The sequence below is a fragment of the Erinaceus europaeus genome, chromosome 6 (assembly GCF_950295315.1).
Source record: "Erinaceus europaeus chromosome 6, mEriEur2.1, whole genome shotgun sequence".
NCBI classification, from domain to species: Eukaryota; Metazoa; Chordata; class Mammalia; order Eulipotyphla; family Erinaceidae; genus Erinaceus; species Erinaceus europaeus.
Genome location: NC_080167.1, coordinates 52502653 through 52518147, shown reverse-complemented (window position 1 = coordinate 52518147; position 15495 = coordinate 52502653). Strand labels below are relative to the sequence as shown.

Here is a 15495-nt window from a genome sequence, read left to right as displayed (position 1 = left end):
ATGTACACTCCTATTAAATTGTAGACATATAAACCACTATTTAATCAATATGAGAGGGGAAATTTTGATCATATGTCTAGAACTTCTTAAAACACAGAGTCTTTTTAATACATAGACTGTCTTTGATATGTTGACTCTCTCAAAAGCCTAGACCAGGGAGAACAGAAGCAACTGGTAGCACAGCTATATACAAGATGCTGGGTATTATACCCCAAACCCTAACAAAGGGACTTTTCAAAGTTAACCCAGTCACCAAATAATGTGATGATAACAATAACTATCCATTGTATTCTTGAACCCTAAGACATCAGGAACCTCACATTTCCACTATAGAGCCTATATTTTCCCCAGTCCTGGAACCTTAGGATGGGGCCTACTTTCCTGCATGCTTCTCTCAATCCAAATCAACTAATATTGCATCCGCGGATCGCAACCCAATCAACACGAGTGCCACCCCAGCATGCTTCACTTCAGACTGTGTCCAGAGACTTCAGGTGTGGAATGACAGCCCTTCAGCTTCATCACTCGGGTGAGACCTTTCCTTTCATAGTATTCTCTAATTCCATTCCAGGTGTTCCAATCCCCAATAAAGTCCTCAAACCTACATATAGTCCAGGTCCCTTGAGATAGAGCATATGTTCACACATGCCCATAAACTAGGGAAAAATATATACCTGAAAGCTGAAGTACACAAGAGCCTGCAGGGAATACCTCCCAACACTTCATCTGCACTATTCCAGTCTTTATGTCCATAGTCGTTCAACAATTTGTTTGGCTTTGTATGTTAACTCTCTTTTCAGCCACCAGGTTCCAGATGCCAGCACAATGCCGATCAGACTTCCCTGGATAGACGACCCCACCAGTGTGTACTGGAGTTCCACTTCCCCAGAGACCCACCCTACTAGAGGAAGAGAGAGGCAGACTGGGAGTATGGATAGACCAGTCAACGCCCATGTTCAGCGGGGAAGCAATTACAGAAGCCAGACCTTCCACCTTCTGCATCCCACAATGACCTTGGGTCCATACTCCCAGAGGGATAAAGAATAGGAAAGCTATCAGGGGAGGGGATGGAATATGGAGATCAGGTGGCGGGAATTGTGTGGAACTGTACCCCTCTTATCCTATGGTTTTGTTAATGTCTCCTTTCTTAAATAAAAAAAAAAAAGTTTTGTGTCTCACCCCATCCATATCCACTGAAATAGTTCTCCCAAGGTCATTGATAACAGGCAGATTCTATAACTATCTACCTATATTTACATAAATATATCCCCACCCCGGTTTTTCCAATGGTCCTGCCTTCACTTCCTTTCTAGTTCACCCCTACACATATTACTACTTCCAAGTGGCTTTCCTTTTTCCTCTTCTCTCTCAGATAAGCAAAACAGTACCTGGCTTCCTCTGGTGTTTTCTTAACTATTTCTTTTTTTTTAATAATTGTTTTTTAATTTTTTAAATATTTATTTATTCCCTTTTGTTGCCCTTGTTGTCTCTGGTGTTTTCTATATTTGCTTCCCTTACACTGATGGTATAAGAACAAGATTCCTGGTGACAAGTGCTTTGGGTCCTGGTGGAAAGGGGGTACAGAACCCTCTTTACATGCACTATCATTTACCCCTCTGGGAATATGGACCAAAAATTGGTTTTGGGGTGCAAAAGAGGCGAGTTCTGTAATTGCTTCTCTGCTGGGCCTGGGCGTTGGCATATTGATCCATACCCCCAGCCTGTTTCTATCTTTCATTATTAGGGTAGTCCTCTGGAGAGGAAACCAGTATTCTTCACTATTCTGAACATAATGTGTGCTTCTCATTTATTTTAAAGTTTTTTACTATAAATATAATGTAACTACTAATGGTCTGCATTTTGTAATCTTTTGTGCATATTCATTTCAACATCTCTTCCTTTTTTTTTTTTTTTTTTGCCTCTAGGGTTATTGCTGGGGCTCAGTGCCTACACTAGGAATCCACTTCTCCTGGAGGCCATTTTTTCCCCTTTGTTGCCCTTGTTTATTGTCATTGTTGTTGTTATTGTTGTTGTTGCTGTCGTTGTTGTTAGATAGGATAGAGAGAAATGGAGAGAGGAGGGGAAGATAGAGAAGGGGAGAGAAAGACACCTGAAGCCCTGCTTCACCACCTGTGAAGCGACTCACCTGCAGGTGGGGAGCCAGGGGCGCGAACCAGGATTCCTGCGTGGTTCCTTACACTTCATGCCATGGGCACTTAACCTACTGCGCTACCGCCCAACCCCCAAAAGCTTTATTTTATTTTTTTTAGTATTTATTTATTTATTTATTTATTTATCCCCTTTTGTTGGCCTTGTTTTATTGTTGTAGTTATTCTTGTCGTTGTTATTGATGTTGTTGTTGGCTAGGACAGAGAAATGGAGAGAGGAGGGGAAGACAGAGAAGGGGAGAGAAAGACACCTGCAGACCTGCTTCACCGCTTGTAAAGCGACTCCCCACCTCCAACCGGGATCCTTACACTTTTGCGCCCCGTGCGTTTAATCCACTGCACTACCTCCCGACTCCCAGAAAGATTTATTTTTAAAGAAAAATTCACATGAGAAAGAGAGAGAAGCAGGAGCTCCACTCTTGGTTCATATGACACTGAAAATTGAACTTGGAGAACCAGAAATGCCAGTGCTATACTGTACAAGCTGAGCTGCAGAAAGTTTTATTTTCTTTTAGGATCAGTGATGCTTTGTACTAAGAGTATTCTCATTTTAGGTGGAAAAGAGTTCCAAAGGTTGACTGACCTAATAAGCCCATGTTATTTTTAAGGTCCAGTACTAAACTTAGAGCAAAAACCTTCAAACCATTCTTATTTATAGTACGACTCCATTGGTACAATGTGTTGAATCATAAGTTCTTTTTCTACTTAGTGAGTGAGACAGAGAAGTAGGTGTGGTAGTCGTTATACTAAACATAAATACATAATTTCTTTGTTCTTTCTAGTATGTAGAGAATTCTTGAACAGATTCTACAACTACTTGATAGCCAGAAGCATCGACTTTTCCCTGGACACTATAGAAAAAGAATTGATCAGTTTCTGCTTGGATGTCAAAGGAAAAGAAAACCTCTTGGTATTGTAATTTTCTACCTTTTCATTTCCCACTTGTGTTTGAAGAAAACTGCTAATGGTTTCGTTTCTCATTTCAGTTTTAATGTTCTTCAGCTTAGATGCTTGCCTCAAGCATGTTTGTTTGTTGTAGACAGCTAGCTGAAATTGATCTTTCAATGAAATGTACTCATATGTAGTTTCATCTAGGATATAGCCAGCTTCATTTGGCCTTCGCAACAAATCAAAGACAACCAATTCCAGGTTTTCTTAAATGAAATTGAACCACTGAATCCCTAGTGGGGATTTACTATCCCAAGTTTAGCATGGATAGATCTTTCATTTCTAACTGAGACAATTATGTTTTATATCACTATTTATGTGGATTTAATGAAGCATATTTTCAGATGAGATTCGGTGTGTTCAGGGTGGCATGGCTATAGATGCATCTATATTCTCTTATAATGGATTTTGTCTGTTTCCTGGGTCTACACAAATATCTTATCTCAATATGTTTATTGATTTTTATTTATATAAAATTTTTATTTATTTATTTATTTATTTATTTTCCAGACCACTGCTCAGCTCTGGTTTATGATGGTACAGGGGATTGAACCTGGGACTTTGGAGCCTTAGGCATCAGAGTCTCTGCATAACCATTATGCTATCTTTCCCCTACCCCCTACCTTTAGGGAGAAAGTTTCACAAGAAGTGAAGCAGGGCTGTAGGTGTCTCTCTGCCTCTCTGCCTCCCCATCCCCTCTCAATTTCTCTCTATTTCTATCCAAAATAAATAAATAAAAATACATTTTAAAAAATAATCTTTGGGGACCAGCAGGTGACTCTCATGGTAGAGTACACACATTACCTTGCACAAACAAGAACCAGGGTTTGAGCCCTGGGCAACCACATGGAAGCTACTGTATGGAGAAAGCTTTACTAGTGGTGGGCCAGTGTCCTTATACCATTCGTTTCTGTCTCTCTCCCTCTCTATCTCTCTCTGTCACCCTTTATCTAGAGGGAAAAAATTAAAAAGCACCACCAGAAGTGGTAGACTCTTTCAGGAAGTGCGTTCCAGAAATAATCCTGATAGCAAAGCAAAAACAACTTCGAATTTTTATAGAGAAAAAAAAAAACCTAGGAAACATAAATAAATGTATATTGTCAGTTACTCATTATGAATTCTTAACATTTGTGTCATTAATTTTTTTGTTTTCAGTTTATTTTTTTCTTGGTTATTTAATAGTGATTTATATGATTATAATATATAAAGGGTATATTATTCACTACTCCCACCACCAACGTTTTGCGCACGTTTGCACCTTCCCTATGATAACCACCATAGCTGTTAGCTACCTTTTTTATGTTCTTTATGTCTCATCTGAGTGAAATCATTCAGTAATTGTCTTTTAGTTCCTTATTTACTAAGCACAATCACCTCCAGTTCCATCCATTTTGTCCTAAAGGACACAATATCTGTGTCTATTATTATCTGTATCTGTGTCTATTATTATCTGTATCGATATCTGTATCTATTATTTTTAATATTTATTTTTTCCCTTTTGTTGCTCTTGCTGTTTTATTGTTGTAGTTATTATTGTTATTGTTGTAGTTATTATTGTTATTGTTGGATAGGACAGAGAGAAATGGAGAGAGGAGCAGAAGACAGAGAGGGGGAGAAAAAGATAGACACCTGCAGACCTGCTTCACCGCCTGTGAAACAACTCCCCTCCAGGTGGGGAGCCCAGGCTCAAACTGCGAGCCTTGCCCTTTGTGCCACGTGTGCTTAACCCACTGCGCACATTCCATTATTTTTTAAGTCAATTAAGTCAAGTGGATTGAAAGGCACTGTAGCATGATGGAAAAGGGGCTTGTACTGGAGACCACAATGCCCTATTTTTGAGTTCACTTTCTTCTGGTTGCTAGTTGATGAGCTTCAGCTGGCTTACATGTAAAATGGGGTTAATTATAGTACTTTAGAGGACTGTTGTGAGAACTATAAATAAGTCAGTACCTCTTAAGTTCTGATATCATTTGACATGCACCCTCATTCTTTGTCTCTGAGTGTCCTATAAGTTGTGGGGCACTTCTAATTAGGAGCATCACAAGGAAGAGAGTCTAGTCATTGTCTAGTCAGCAGGGTTGAAAATTTAATAGCTGGGCCATAAAAATTAGGTCAACCTCTTTCTCACTTCTCAAAATGATCATACTATCTTCTTATGGTGTCCAGGACATTCAATTCTCTTTATTTTCATCCAGTGCTACTACCTGGGAGCCACAAAAGATGCAGCCACCAAAATCCTTGGTGAGGTCACTCGCCCGATGAGTGTGCATATGCCTGCCACCAAGATCTGTGAGAAGCTAAAGAAAATGGACAGTCAGATCTGTGAACTGAAATATGGTATGGCGGCAACGGCAGCAAAAGTGTTTTCTTTCTTTCTTTCTTTTTTTAAGAGTTTTAAATATTTATTTATTTCCTTTGTTGCCCTTGTTGTTTTCATTGTTGTTGTAGTTATTATTGTTATTGATATCGTCGTTGTTGGATAGGACATTGAGAAATGGAGAGAGGAGAGGAAGACAGAGAGGGGGAGAGAAAGATAGACACCTGCAGACCTGCTTCACCGCCTGTGAAGTGACTCCCCTGCAGGTGGGGAGCAGGGGGCTCGAACCAGGATCCTTAAGCCAGTCCTTGCGCTTTGTGTGTCACGTGCGCTTAACCCGCTGAGCTACTGCCCGACTCCTCTTTCTTTCTTTCTTTTCTCCCAATACATTCAGAGTATTGCCACATCTCTAAACCAAGAGCTATCTATATTCCCTCAAAATCAGTGTTGAAAGCAAAGACATTCTCCACTCACCAGCCAGTTGTTAGGTTACTGAGTGATGCCTGGCACCATCTGAACTTTTCTGAGGGAAATAAATGCCCAAGCATTCAGCATTAAATGGCAATGTCAACCCAAAGAGCACAGTTTACACCTGCAAAAATCACCAAGGCCTCGTGAGCTATGGATGCTAAAGGGAAATTCAGAATCTGAAGGGAGTAGACACTCCTGGTAGCTTAGGCTCTTGGTAACCTATGGGAAGGTCAAAGTCACATCTTTTCAAAGGAGTTCTATGGGCTTTGCTGTTTTAAACATGACTACATCTTTATCTTTAGATTTCTCTATTATTCTACCTGTTCGGCTTTTTCAAATTCCACAGTTAAATGACCACATTTTAGAAACTGGGTTATTCACACCGAATCAGGTTTGGCCTTATGAAATAGACTTATTAAGGATACATAAAATAAACAGTGAGAAGAAGATACCCTATTTACAATATTATCCTTGGCAAATTTCTCATAGATCTATTCTTATGCTGAGGATTTGTATCTGGACCAGCCTTAGGGGTAGGAATGATAAAAGGCTGGGGAATTCTTTCAGGCTGTCCTGAGCATTTAAAACTCCACCACTGGAGACCCATTTTCTTTTAATAGATGTTATTATTATTTAAAAAAAATTTAAAGACTTAATTTTTTTATTATCTTTATTTATTGGATAGAGACAGCCAGAAATTGAGGGGAGATAGGGAGAGAGACAGAGAGACACCTGCAGCACTGCTTCACCACTCGAAAAGCTTTCCCCCTGCAGGTGGGGACTGGGGGCTTGAACCTGGGTCCTTGTGCACTGTAACATGTGCGCTCAACCAGGTGTGCCACCACCTGGCCCCAATAGATGTTATTATTTTAGGTCACATACTCAGTGTGGTCTTGTAATCTACCTGAGTAATTTAACTCCCAAATCTAAATTATTTTCATGTTATTTTTCAACACAACTACCACAGATACATAGCTAAGTTGAAATAAATTTAATGTTGAACGATATCAAAGACAGCTTATTTCTCAATTTGCCTGGGGCAGACTCTGATTTTCAGGATAGTGATCATGGGATAGACACCTCTCCATTGGCTACTGAGTAATGAAACCCTTCCTAGACTGCCGGGATAGCCTGAGGGTACTTCTTCCCGAGCTAGTGCTCCCTGGCTTGGAGAGAACTCAACTGGAGCCGATCTAGGCTGCTGCGTGGGAGAGGGATCAGGAACTCGTGCCGCACTAACTTCTGCAGGAGATACACTCTGGAACTCTCGGAGCCGGAAAGCAATTTCCAGGTGTCTTTAATCAGAAGAGCAGCTGTTTTTATACTCTCCAAGTAGGGTGGAAACAGGATGTGATATAGAGAGGGTGGAGAGAAAAGTGACTGGTGAAAATCAGAGTGTGACAAGGAGGGGGCGGAACAGGCGAGAATCCTATCACTGAACCACCAATGCCCTGGAGTGCTTTATGTAAAAGTGATTTATGTAAATAGACCAAAGCTTTGGATCAGTAAATCCCTATATAGGCATATGGTTAAGCAGAAGCCAGGGGGAGCTGGCATACTACCCAACACTAGACAGGAAGCACCGATTTCATATAACCAACAGTCACACTAGGAACAAACCTGTGCTAATTCTTTCATTTATTACACTTATTTTGTATAACTTCTACTGAATTACAACTTGCAAGAGTTCCTACTGGGTTCTTTAGGTAACTGACAAGTTAGTTAATCAGACGCTATTGAGAAGAAACAAATGTTTTTGCAATGTTGACCACCAGAGGCCATAGGGCAGCCATGAACTTATTCTAATTTTGGTATTGACCTTATCTTTGTAGCCTCACTTACCCCTCCCCATCCACCCCATCCCTAGTTAAGCTGCATGTCAGGTTCTTTAGAGAAATTCAAGGAATTTAATGACACTTGCAAAGAAGTAACCCACACACACATGCACACACTACAATTGATCTCAAATAGTTTAAAGCTGTTCTTCTGATATTACTGTTGGTAGGAACATGAAGATTGGATTGAGGCCTTTGAACAGTGGGGTATTAATAACTTGGGATATAAAATCTTCTGCTTATAAAGGCATTATGTTAAGTCAACCATGAAATTAATAAGCAAGGTTAAGTGTGGAGTTGGATTGTTTTCAAGTAGGAAGATGTCATTTGTTTTTCCACCTGAAAGAATGGATTTTGTTTGCAGTTTCATTTGTTTGTTGGTTTAAAGATGGAATCATTATAAACATGTAAGGGTTCTTTGGAATTCTGAGTTTAGCTGAACTTTCAAGTAAACAAGGCTTAAAATCCAGCTTTAATTTACTTTTCCACCTTAAGTGAGATAGATAGGTATATAACATTGTGTAAGTTTAAGATGTATGCTTTGATACACTTACATATTGCAAAATGATTAGACATTTTTACATTATTGTTAGCTAACACATCATATCACATGATAATAGTTTCTTTGTGGTGAGAACTTTTAAGATTTACACTCCTAGTAACTTATAAGTATATAATACAGTATTGTAAACCATAACCATCATTCTATATATGAGAATCTCAGAATTTATTTGTCTTTCAACTGGAAGTTTGTACCCTTTGACCAATACCTCTCATCTCCCATTTGTCCTTGGTAATCATCATTCTTTGTTTCTATGAGTTTGCTTTTTTTTTTTTTTAATTCAGTGTATAAGTGAGATCCTGCTATCGTCTTTGTGTCTGACTTGTTTCGCTTAGCATAGTGTTTTTGAGGCCCATTCATATTGTTGTGAATGGCAGGATATCTGCCTTTTGTATGGTTGTATTAATATCCTGCTGTATGTATCATATATATTTTACATCATCTTTATCTATTCATTTGTTCACAGGCAGTTTGTTAGCATGTCTTGGCTACTGTAAAATAATACTGCAGTGAACATAGGGGTTCAGATAACACTTTAATACTTTATTTTCATTTCCTTTATACATATTACCATTAGTGATATTGCTAGATAGTATGGTAATTTTATTTTTAATTTTTCCCTTTTTAATTTTTATTGTCACCAGAGTTATTGCTGAGGCTCAGTGCCTGCACAACAAATCCACCATTCCTGGCAATTATTATTTTTCCTTTTTTTCCTTCTTTTTCTTGGTAGAGACAGAGGGAAATTGAGAGGGTAGAGGGAGATAGTGAGGGAAAGAGAAAGAGATAGCTACAGCACTGCTTCACTGCTCATGTAGCTTTATCCCTGCAGATGGGGACTGAAGGTTTGAAACCACATTTTTGAACATGGTAACATGTATGTTCTACCAGGTGTACTACTGCCTAGTCCCTTATTTTTAATTTTTGAGGAACCTTGGTACAGTTTTCCATAATGACTGTACAAGTTTACATTCCCACTACAGTGCAAGGATTCCCTTTTCCACATTATTACATCACTGCCAATACTTCTTTTTTAAATTTTTTATTTATAAAAAGGAAATATTACAAAACCATAGTATAAGAAGGGTACAATTCCACACAGTTTCCACCACCAGAAATCTGTATCCCATCCCCTGATAGCTTTTCTATTCTTTATCCCTCTGGGAGTATGGACCCAAGGTCAGAAAGTGGAAGGTCTGGCTTCTGTAATTGCTTCCCCACTGAACATAGGCATTGGCAGGTCGATCCATACTCCCAGCCTGTCTCTCTCTCTCTCCCTAGTGGGGCAGGGCTCTGGGGAAGTGGGGCTCCAGGACACATTGGTGGGGTTGTCTGTCCAGGCAAGTCTGGTTGGCATTATGTTAGCATCTGGAATCTGGTGGCTGAAAAAAGAGTTAACATATAAAGACAAACAAATTGTTGACTAATCATGAACCTAAAGGCTGGAATATTGCAGATGAAGATTTGGGGTCTACGTTTTGAAGACAGCTAGTAGGCCTATTTTAGTTATATTCCAAAGGGCCCATGACTATACTAGTTTTTTTCCCCGAGCCTCACATGTGATATGCAGGTGGACCCAAGTTATTGTCTGGGGAGATGAATGGCTGGAAAAAGGAATAGAAAGATGGATCAGGGAAGAGAGTAGCTCCTCTTGGATTTTTGATGGTAGTCATTCTAGCAGATGTAAGGTGAGTTTTCCTTGAAAATTAATTATGTTATCCTCTAGTAAAGAAATTTAAAAAAAAAAGAAAATTAGTTATGTTGAGTACCTTCCATGTATCTGTTGACCATCCTCTATCTTCTTTGCAAAAATATATATTCTATTCCTCTGATTTTTTTTCCCCCCAAGGGTTATTGCTGAAGTTTGGTTCTTGCATGACTCCACTGCTTCTAGTAGCCATTAAAAATATATATATATTTTTTACATATGCTATCTACCCACCACCCCCTTTGTTATTTTTTGAGTCTTTTATTTTTATCTTTATCAGAGCACTGTTCAGTTTGGGTTTTATGGGGATTGAACCTTGGACCTGAGAGCCTGATGGACTCTTGTCCCCCAGAATGCGTGAACACACACACACACACACACACACACGTCTTCTCACATATACAATCCTGCTACTGCGTTGCTAATTTTTTCTTTTTTTTTTAAATAATTTATTTCTTTATTGGGGAATTAATGTTTTACATTCAACAGTAAATACAATAGTTTGTACATGCATAACATTCCCCAGATTCCCATTTAACAATACAACCCCCACTATGTCATTCATCATCTTTCATGGACCTGTATTCTCCCCAGCCACCCACCCACCCCAGAGTCTTTTACTTTGGTGTAATACTCCAATTCCATTTCAGGTTCGACTTTTTTTAATAGAGGGAGAAAATGAGAGAAGGAAAGACATCAGGGGTACTTTTCTACCACTCATAAAGCTTACCCCTCTGCAGGGCTTGAACCCAGGGTTTTTTGCTTGGTAATGTGTGAGCTTTATCTAGTCTTCCACTGCCCAGCACTCACCCTTTGTGCATTTTTTTTTTTCTTTTCCTCCAGGGTTATTGCTGGGCTCGGTGCCTGCACCATGAATCCACCGCTCCTGGAGGCCATTTTTTCCCCCTTTTGTTTCCCTTGTTGTTGTAGCCTCGTTGTGGTTATTATTATTATTTTTGTTGTTGTTGATGTTGTTCGTTGTTGGATAGGACAGAGAGAAATGGAGAGAGGAGGGGAAGACAGAGAGGGGGAGAGAAAGATAGACACCTGCAGACCTGCTTCACCGCCTGTGAAGCGACTCCCCTGCAGGTGGGGAGACGGGGGCTCGAACTGGGATCCTTACGCTGGTCCTTGCGCTTTGCGCCACATGCGCTTAACCCACTGCGCCACCGCCCGACCCCCGTGCATTTTTTTTTTTTTTATCAGAATTTTGGTTTTTGTTAATGAGATTTGTAAGTTTTTCCCCCAGAGCACTGCTCAGCTGATGGTAGTGTATGAGATTGAACCTGGAACCCTGGAGCCTCAGGCATGAGAGTCTTTTTGCATAACTATTATGCTGTCTCCCCCACCCTCAATATGCTGTTTCTCCCACCCATGAATTCTTTATATGATTTGGGTATTAACCTATTATCAGATACATGGCTTGTATGTATTTTTCCTATTCTATATATACTTTTAATTTTTGTTGTTGTTGATTGCTTCTTTCACTGTACAGAAGCTTTTTAGTTTAATACTGATTTTTAGTTTCATATACAAATCCCCACGTTTTTACTCATTACATGTGGTTTTTGGGATCATATTTAGAAAGCTGTTATCTAGATCAATGTCAAGTAACCATTCCCTGTGTTTCCTTCTAAGAGTTCAGGCCATAAGTTCAACTCTGTCATCCATTTCAGGTTAATTTTTTGTGAGTGTGGTCCAGTTCCCATTTAATTATTCAGTTTCCCCAGAATCACTTATTGAAAATACTCTTTTTTGCTCAATATGAATTCTTGATTCCCCAGCCCTTGTTAAATATTAGTTGGTTGTTTATGAGAGTTTATTTACGACCTCTCCATTCTGTTCCATTGGTTTATGTGTCCATGCCTATACCCTGTTGTTTTGATTTCTCTAGTATTGTAGTATAGTTTGAAATCAGCATATGCTTTCAGCTTTTTGTTTTTAGATTTTACTAATTTATTCATGAGAAATAATAGGAGAAAGAGAAAGAACCAGACATCATTCTGGTACATGTGTTGCTGGAATTGAACTCAGAACCTCATGCTTGAGAGTCTACAATGCCTTATCCACTGCGCCACCTCCTGGACCACTCAGCTTTGTTTTCCTTATCAGGATTATTTTGATTTTTTTTTTGGGGGGGTCTTTCATGGTTCCATTTACCTTTAGGGTTGCTTTTTCTCTTTCAGTGGAAAATGTCATTTGAGTTTTGATAGATATTGCATTGAATCAATAAATAAAAACCATTGCAAAGCTATAAGCTAATTGGATACTTTTAAAATATATTATTATTATTATTATTATTATTTTGCCTCCAGGGTTATTGCCGGGGTTCGGTGCCTGCACCATGAATCCACTGCTCCTGGAGACCATCTTTTCCCCTTTTGTTGCCCTTGTTGTTTTATCATTGTTGTGATTATTACTGTTGTTGTTGTTGTTGCTGTCGTTGGATGGGACAGAGAGAAATCGAGGGAGGAGGGGAGACAGAGAGGGGGAGAGAAAGATAGACACCTGCAAACCTGCTTCACCGCCTGTGAAGCGACTCCCCTGCAGGTGGGGAGCTGGGGGCTTGAACAGGGATGCTTACGCTGGTCTTTGTGCTTCGCGCCACGTGCCCTTAACCCGCTGCACTACCGCCCGACTCCCTATTTTATTATTATTTTTTAAATTCAAAGCTCTTCATTACTTTGGATCCCAGAGAGGTCAACACAGATAAATAAAACCATTACCTTTCTTTAAAAAAATTTTTTTATATTTATTTTCCCTTTTGTTGCCCTTTTTTTTTCTATTGTTGTGGTAGTTATTGTTGTTGTTATTGATGTCGTTGTTGTTAGATAGAACAGAGAGAAATGGAGAGAGATGGGGAAGACAGAGAGAGGGAGAGAAAGATAGACATCTGCAGACCTGCTTCACCGCCTGTGAAACGCCTGTGAAACACAGGTGAGAAGCCGGGGGCTCAAACCGGGATCCTTCCGCCGGTCCTTACACTACGTGCCACCTGTGCTTAACCCATTGCGCTACACCTAACTCCCCAACCATTACCTTTCTAAGTGTTTCCTTGACCTTGCAGAAGATTAGAAGGTATATGCTTTTTCATCTTTGGTCTTTTAGAAAAAACACTGGACTTGGCATCCATGGACCTGCTGAAGATGCGAGTGGCAGAGCTGAAACAGATCCTGGTCATCTGGGGAGAAGACTGTAGGGCCTGTGCAGAGAAGGCTGACTATGTGAATCTGATCAAGAAACTTGCCCCCAAGTATGCAGCGACACACCCTCAAACAGAACTCTGACCCTCTGATCCTGGACACACTGTTGACTGTAATTAGAGACAAAATGACTCTAGGATGAACACTTTAGTTAAGGGTAACCAGGAACTGCATGGTATGTTGATGGTCCACACTTCCTGACTGGAGATTACTCCTCAGAATGAGTTACTTGGATTTCTAAGTTAAACTTTATCAATGTTTCACGTTTGCAGTGCCCTCATACATATAAGTGCCTTTTTCATAAAGTTGTAAAGACTATTTAAGTTAACATTACCTAGCTCCTAAAACTGGGAGAAGTCAGCCACTGAAAAATCACTGGAGGAAATTGAATCTAAAAGAAAAAGTTCTCAGAGACCCCTTCGTATGCATGGCTAATTTTTAATTTTTAAATAGGAAAGCTATTTAATAGATAATTAAAAATATCATTTTATTCTGAATTTAGAACAGTTAATGTAATTTTAGTAAAGTAGGAGAATAAAGATGCACAATAAAGAAAAGTCATATCTAACTAACAACTAGAAAGAACTCCATCTAGTTCTTTTCTATGTGATGTCTGCACTCATTTTTAATTATATATATTGGACTAGCACAAAAGAAAAAAATTGACTATCTTCCAACTTAGACCCCACAGTAACATGGCATAAGCAAAATTTTAATTAATTAATTAATTAATTAATTAATTAATTAATTATTTCTTTGCCTCCAGGGTTATGGCTGGGGCTCAGTGCCAGCAGTACGAATCCTCTGTTCCTGGAGGCTATTTTTTCCCTTTTGTTGCCTTTGTTGTTTATTATTATTGTTATTGCTGTCATTGTTGTTGGATAGGACAGAGAGAAATGGAGAGAGGAGGGGAAGACAGAGAGGGGGAGAGACAGATAGACACCTGCAGACCTGCTTCACCATTTGTGAAGCGACCTCCCTGCAGGTGGGGAGCCGGGGGCTCCCAACGAGGATCCTTTAGCAGGTCCTTGCGCTTTGCACCATTTGTGCTTAATCTGCTGCACTACTGCCCAGGCAACCCTTTTTTAATTTTTTATAAAGGTCTACATTGCCAAGTTTAAATCACTTGTAGCTTTCTCTAGTGTCAGAAATGAAAGGCAGGAGGAATTCTGATTAGTTGTGATCTGTTTCATTTATAAAGAAGAACTATCTTAACCTATTTAAAGAGAATAGGGAGCTGGGCAGTGGCAAACCCGGTTAAGCACTCATAGTACTATGCACAAGGACCCTGGTTCAAGCACCCCACTCCCCATCAGCAGTGGGGACACTTCACAAGCTGTGAAGCAGGTCTGCAGGTGTCTTTCTCTCTACCTCCCTCTTTTTAATTTTTTAACTTTTTGTATTATCTTTATTTGCTGGCTAGAGACAGCCAGAAATCGAGAGGGAAGGGGCTGATAGAGAGGGAGAAAGACAGACACCTACAACACTACTTCACCACTTGCAAAGCTTTCCTCCTGGAGGTGGGGACTGGAGGCTTGAACCTGGTTCCTTGCACATTTTAACATGCTCAACATTTTATGCTCAACCAAGTGCACCACCACCCAGAACCCCACTCTCTCTTGCCCACCCTCCCTCAATTTCTCTCTGTCCTATAGAATAAAATAGAAAAAAAAACACCCAGAAACTATCAGATACTTAGAGGAAAATATTGGCAGAACTCTTTTCCGCATACATTTTAAAGACATCTTCAATGAAATGAATCCAATTACAAAGAAGACTAAGGCAAGTATAAACCTATGGGACTACATCAAATTAAAAAGCTTCTTCACAGCAAAAGAAACCACTACCCAAACCAAGAGACCCTTCACAGAATGGGAGAAGATCTTTACATGCCATACATCAGACAAGAGTTTAATAACCAACATATATAAAGAGCTTGCCAAAATCAACAATAAGACAACAAATAACCCCATCCACAAATGGGGGGAGGACATGGACAGAATATTCACCACAGAAGAGATCCAAAAAGCTGAGAAACACATGAAAAAATGCTCCAAGTCTCTGACTGTCAGAGAAATGCAAATCAAGACAACAATGAGATACCACTTCACTCCTGTGAGAATGTCATACATCAGAAAAGGTAACAGCAGCAAATGCTGGAGAGGGTGTGGGGTCAAAGGAACCCTCCTACACTGCTGGTAGGAATGTCAATTGGTCCTACCTCTGTGGAGAACAGTCTGGAGAACTCTCAGAAGGCTAGAAATGGACCTACTCTATGATCCT

General features: G+C 39.7%; 1 protein-coding gene across 1 annotated transcript; it reads left to right on the top strand.

Moving 5' to 3' along the window:
* The first annotated feature begins 2954 nt into the window (after nucleotides 1-2954).
* Nucleotides 2955-13932, top strand: LOC132538931 (cerebral dopamine neurotrophic factor-like). The gene is made up of 3 exons (XM_060192212.1): nucleotides 2955-3078; nucleotides 5312-5453; nucleotides 13118-13932. The coding sequence occupies exons 2-3, from the start codon at nucleotides 5375-5377 to the stop codon at nucleotides 13294-13296; spliced, it is 258 nt and encodes an 85-aa protein (XP_060048195.1). The 5' UTR covers nucleotides 2955-3078; nucleotides 5312-5374; the 3' UTR covers nucleotides 13297-13932.
* Nucleotides 13933-15495: the final 1563 nt, after the last annotated feature.